Source organism: Arvicola amphibius, chromosome 5, assembly GCF_903992535.2.
Source record: "Arvicola amphibius chromosome 5, mArvAmp1.2, whole genome shotgun sequence".
Lineage (NCBI taxonomy): Eukaryota > Metazoa > Chordata > Mammalia > Rodentia > Cricetidae > Arvicola > Arvicola amphibius.
Window position 1 is genome coordinate 23,697,773 of NC_052051.1, and position 6,000 is coordinate 23,703,772.

At 48.5% G+C, this 6,000-nt stretch overlaps 1 protein-coding gene across 2 annotated transcripts in view; it reads right to left on the reverse strand.

Moving 5' to 3' along the window:
• The window catches only part of Znf341 (zinc finger protein 341), a 37,249-nt gene that overhangs the window by 3,475 nt on the left and 27,774 nt on the right, over nt 1-6,000 (reverse strand). For both annotated transcript variants that reach the window (XM_038330661.1, XM_038330662.1), the window contains 4 exons: nt 3,988-4,084; nt 3,283-3,415; nt 399-510; nt 135-205 (listed from right to left, as the gene is read on the reverse strand). In XM_038330661.1, coding sequence (XP_038186589.1) covers nt 135-205; nt 399-510; nt 3,283-3,415; nt 3,988-4,084 — 413 coding nt within the window. The remainder of the gene's footprint in view (nt 1-134; nt 206-398; nt 511-3,282; nt 3,416-3,987; nt 4,085-6,000) is intronic.

Here is a 6,000-nt window from a genome sequence, read left to right on the forward strand (position 1 = left end):
TTCTAGCTCCCATGAACACATGAGCAGAAACCCCAGGCCAGAACAATATGCGTCATACAGGTGCCTGCTCTTCCTTCTGGCAGCTGTATCTCGGGGATCTTATCTCAGCCAGTCCCCCCACCTAAGCCTCTTACCTGCATGGGAAAGAATGTGGGCTTTCAGCTTGTCCTGCCGGTTGAACTCCTTACTGCAGCCTGTGTGCATCCTGGAACCCAAAGTCACCAGTTATGGAGTGCCTGTGCTCGCCTTTGTTGATCAAAGGGCTAGGCAAGGGGGCAGTGGGGAGTGAGGCAGGCAGGGCCCAACGGACACATGGAGAGGCCCTCAGTCCAGCCTTCCACATTAGCTCCTCTGGGGTAATCCAGCCCAACCCCATCAATAAGGCAGCCCCTACTTACGAGAAGGGACATTTGTACTTCTTGAAGGGTTCGTGGATCAGCATATGTCTCTTCAGCTTGTCTTTGCGGTTGAACGCAGACTCGCACACTGAACATTTGTAGGGTTTCTCGCCTGTGGGGACGTGGGAACACCAGTCTGAATCCCCCAGGAGGAGGAGCTTCTCTTCTGACTAGGCATGGAGTTTGGATGGGTTTTGTTCAGGTTTTGAGCAGGTTTTCACTGTGTAGCCCAAGGTGGATTGGAGTGTCCAATCCCCCTGCCTCAGCCTTCCCAAGTGCTAAGATTACAGGAATGTGTCACCCTGAACTCAAGGCTTGATGCTCACTAGGAAAGCATGACACCACCACATCATAACCCCAGCTTTAAAATAATTTTTAATTAAATATATATAATTATTTTTATTTTTATGTGTATGTCGTTATTTGCCTGCATTTAAGTCTGTGTGCCATGCGCCTGTGCATGCCTGATGTAAGGAGGCCCGAAGAGGGCATCAGATGCCCTGGAACTGCAGTTGCAGACAGTTGAGAGCTGACCTTTGGGTACTGGGAATTGAACCTGGGTCCTCTGGAAGAACAGCAAGTGTTCTTAACCATTGAGCCATCTCTCCACCCAACCCTACCACAATTTACTTTTTTCCTCTCTTTTTTTAAATATTTATTTATTATGTATACAATATTCTGTTTGTGTGTAAGCCTGCGGCCAGAGGAGGTCACCAGACCCTATTACAGATGGTTGTGAGCCACCATGTGGTTGCTGGGAATTGAACTCAGGACCTTTGGAAGAGCAGGCAATGCTCTTAACCTCTGAGCCATCTCTCCAGCCCTACTTTTTTCCTCTCTTAAGACAGGGTTTCTCTGAGTAGCTCCGGCTATACTGGAACTCTGTAGCCCAGGCTGTCCTCAAACTCAGAGACCTGCTTGCCTCTGCCTGAGTACTGGGATTAAAGGCATGCACCACTATACCCTGTAATGTTATCTAACTAATAATAATAATAATAATAATAATAATAATAATAATAATAATGGCTGAAAAACTTATTGAAGGATCTAGGGCTAGAGTGTGGCTCATTTGTAAGGCTTATCTGGCCTATATGAGGCCTGAGGTTCAATCCCCAGCGCAATAGTAATAATAATAGCGAAGTTCACTCATAGGGAACAGATGGAGCTGAGCGGCTATGGAAAAGGAAAGCACTGTCCAGGAATGTCTCTGTGACATACTGCTAAGGAAATAAGCAGATAATAGAGTTATGCCATGTGCTCACTTACATAAAAGAAAGTGTTTTGAACAGATAAAAAAATAAAACCAGAGGGTCTGGAGGACATGACTCGGCAGTTGAGAGGCTTGGAGCAGCTCTTCCAGAGGACCTAAGTGGTCCCAGCAGCACCCACGTTGGGCAGTGTACAACTGCCAGTACCATTCTCTTAAGGTCTCTGAGGGTACATACATATGACATCAGCTCACACAAACAAATAATTTTTTTTTTCTAACCTGTCACCCAAACTAGGCAGTAACCGCAGTTACTAGGGAGGGAGCTGGGAGCACTGTATAAGCTGTGACCTGCAGGTTCTAGCGTGGGATTTGCTTTTGGTCTGGTATTGTTTTGAAAGAGAAACTCACTTGGCCCTCCCATCTCTGCCTCCTGAGTAGCCAGGATTACAGGTGTATGCCACACTCAGCTGGTACTTATTTTAAAGATAAAATTGAATCCTGGGCCTGAGGAGATGACTCAGTGGGTAAAATGCTTGGGGCCCAAGCGTGAAGACCTGAGTCCAAATCTCTAAATTTACATAAAACTGGGAGAGGAACGCACATCTGTCACCCTGTAAGGCTAAAGGATGATGAGAGGTGGAGACAGACTCCCTGGGCACTTAAATGCCAAAGCTGGCCTGTGTACACAGCAGCAAACAACAGAGGCCCTGCCTCAAGCCAGGTTGAAGGTAAGAGCTAATACCCAAGACTGCCATTTGACAACACATGTATGCCACGTCCATACCCATTTTACACACACACACACACACACACACACACACACACACCTGAGTCTTGTGGCACAGACCTGTAATCTTAGCACTCAGGAGGTAGAGACAGGATGATCAGGAGTACAAGGTCAGCCTTGGTTATATACGAGATACCATCTCTCCCTCCTCCATAAAAATTTAACAATCTAAAAACTTTAACTATACCTCAAGCTGGGAACCTAGTAGAGGGGGTAGGAATTTGCAGGACAGTCACCCTACAGTTCCCATGAGGTAATCTAGCAGGGCTGGCACCCAGAGAGCAGAATCAAGTCCCCCTCTGCTCTCCTTTCTTTCTTTTCTTTTTTTCCTTTGTTACTTCCTTTTTTGTTTATTTTTATTTCTTTTTTTTTTTTTTATTTTGAGACAGGGTTTCTCTGTGTAGCCCTGGCTGTCCTGGAACTAGCTCTTGTAGAACAGGCTGGCCTCGAACTCACAGAGATCCACCTGCCTCTGACTCCCAAGTGCTGGGATTAAAGGCGTGCGCCACCACCTCTTGCTTCACCTCTGCTTTCAAGGTGGTGGGAGTCCCATGTTCACAGGTGAGAGGGTGAGAGACATGCTCACAGGTGAGGGGGTGGGAGCCCCATGTTCACAGGTGAGGGGGTGGGAGCCCATGATCACAGGTGAGGGTTGGGAGCCCCGTGTTCACAGGTGAAGGGGTGGGAGCCATGTTCACAGGTGAGGGGGTGGGAGCCCTGTGTTCACAGGTGAGGGGGTGGGAGCCCCATGTTCACAGGTGAGGACAGGTGAGTGAGGTTCAGTATTGAGGACAGGAAGAGGGATTCAGGGGAAAGGAGCCAGTACAGAAGGAAAAGGGACAGAGGGGCAGGCCAGAGACAGGGAGAGGGGTGAATAGGGCAAACACCTGAGTGGATGTGGGCATGCAGCTTGAGGTAGTGCTCCTTCCGGAAGAACTTCTTACAGATCTGGCACCTGAACCGGCCACCACTGCCATGGGTGGGTAAGTGACGCCGCAGGTAGCGCTCACAGGGGAAGACCTGGAGAAAGACAGGATCATGGCAGGTCAGGTTCCAGGACCCCTTCCCTAACCACCTTCCACCTTCTGAGCTCAGAGAACCTGGTTTTGAGCTCCTTGGAAATATCATCCTACCTGCCCACAGGGCTGGAGCCAGAGGGCCAGACTCAGCCCCTCAGACCGCTCGGCTCTCTAAGCACTCCTGAGCCCAGCCAAAGCACAGTCCCTCTGAGCTGCCACGCAGGCTGCTGCTGTTCTTCCTACACAAAGGCCGTTCTTTCTTAGTCTCATAAACTCCTGTTCAACCCTCAAGACCCACGTCATGTGTCAGCGCTCTCGGCAAAGTCTTCTTTGCAGATGCCATGCTAGACAACCTGAATTCTGCCACTGAATGATCATCCACGTCTTTGTTGTTGTGAGACGTGGTTTCTCTGTGCAGGACTGGCCGTCCTGGAACTCGCTCTGTAGACCAGGCAGGCCTCCAACTCACAGAGATCTACCTGTCTCTACCTCCTGAGTGCTGGGATTAGAGGCCTGCACCAGCGCACCCGGCTATCTGAAGCCCTCCTGTGAAGAAGATTCTGCGACCCCTACCTTCTGGCAGTGTGGACAGGGGAAGCTGTGAGTGGCCGTCTGTACGTGGTGCTCCAAGGCCTCAGGAGTGGAGTATTTATTGACACACTTGACACACCTAAGTGGGAAGGAAGAGAGAGATGGGCTCTAGCAAGTATGGAGACTTCCCCTGTTTCCCCAAAACCAACTTCAGGAGGCAAAATCCTACATGAAATTCATTTTCAAATGTGTCCACTCTCCTCTGACATTCCCCACCCTCAGCTGAGCTGCTGAGACAGGTGTAGGAGTGATGTGGGATGCCCCTCTGTGAAAATGTCTTATTACCATTGGTTAATAAAGATGCTGGTTTGGCCAATAGCCAGGCAGAATAGAGCCAGGTGAGAAATCTAAGCAAAGATACAGGACAAAAGAAGCCGGAGTCGGGGAGACACCAGAGAAGCAAGATGTGAGGTAACAAGCCACAAGCCTCGTGGTAAAATATAGAATAACAGAAATGGGTTAATTTATATGTAGAGCTAAGCCAGTAAGAAACCTGAGCCATCAGCCAAACAGTTTGTAATTAATATTGAGCCTCAGAGAGGCTATTCAGGACCTGGTGGGTGGGAGAGAAACCTCCTCCAGTTACAGTCTAGGGAGACAACTGAACTGATGGAATACTTGCCTAACATCCATAAGTCTCTTGGTTTGGTCCCCAACACTGCATAAGCAAGGTACAGTAGAAGAGATGTTATCCCGGCACTCAGGAGGTAATATAGAAAGATCAGTTCAAGGTCATCCTCCCCTACATAGAGAGTTCAAGGCCAGCCTGGGCTATAGAGGAGTACTTGAAAGAAGTGGAGATAAAGTAGTCAGGGGTCATCCTTGGCTGTGCAGTGAAATCATCCAGGACTACATGAGATGTTGATTGGGGGTAGTGACATGGGGACAGTCCTGTTCTAACAGGCTAAGCACGGCCAGAACCCCTTATCACAGGAGAGGAAACTGAGGCTGTGTTCAACACTTTCTCCAAAGTCATGCATGGCTCCAGTCAGCTTGGGATCTGAGCACTGGCAGATGGCTCTGTCGTACTTATTACCCTCGGGCAACCCTGACGCAGCTGCCTCCTGAGCTATTTGAGGGCAGGTTGGCAGCATTTTATTACAGTGTACAAGAAGCATTTGTTCACACACCCGTCTCCCTGAGCAACAACAATTCTGGCTCAAAGATCTGCATTTGCTTATCTTAATCCCAGAAGCCTCACCCATAAGTTTCTGAGGTAACAGAGGTCACCAGACAAATCCCTACAGGTATAAGTTTGCATAAAACACAAAAGCCATCCCAACATAAAAATATTTAGTGGAAGGTGTCCCAGCTAGATACCTGTCACCACCTGTCCTCATCGGCTCAGGACTGTTTGTGGAACACCTGCTCAGTCAGCAGCCAGCAAATGGGCAGCCTAGCCTTTAATGGCTGAGCCATCTCTCCAGCCCCAAAACACGTTTTTTTGGTAAATATTTATTTATTTATTTATCTATCTATTTATTTATTTATTATGCATACAATATTCTGTCTGTGTGCATACCTGCAGGCCAGAAGAGGGCACCAAACCTCATTACAGATGGTTGTGAGCCACCATGTGGTTGCTGAGAACTGAACTCAGGACCTTTGAGAAGAGCAGGCAATGCTCTTAACCTCTGAGCCATCTCTCCAGCGCCAACACCAGTTTTTTTAAGACTGTTTTCTGTCTATGTGTGTGAGCCTGCATGAGTTTATGTGCACCTTGTGCCTGCAGGAACCCACAGAGGCCAGAAGAGGGCACCAGATCCCTCTTCTGCTACAGGCAGTAATGAACCACCATGTGGGGGCTAGGAACTGAACCCAGGTCCTCAAATACTCTTGACCACTAAACCATCTCTCTAGCCCTCAATACTTTTTCTCTCTTTTTTGGATTTTCAAGACAGGATTTCTCTGTGTAACAGTCCCAGCTGCTCTGAAACTCACTTTGTAGACCAGGGTGGCCTCGAACTCAGAAAGATCCACCTGCTTTTGCCTCCA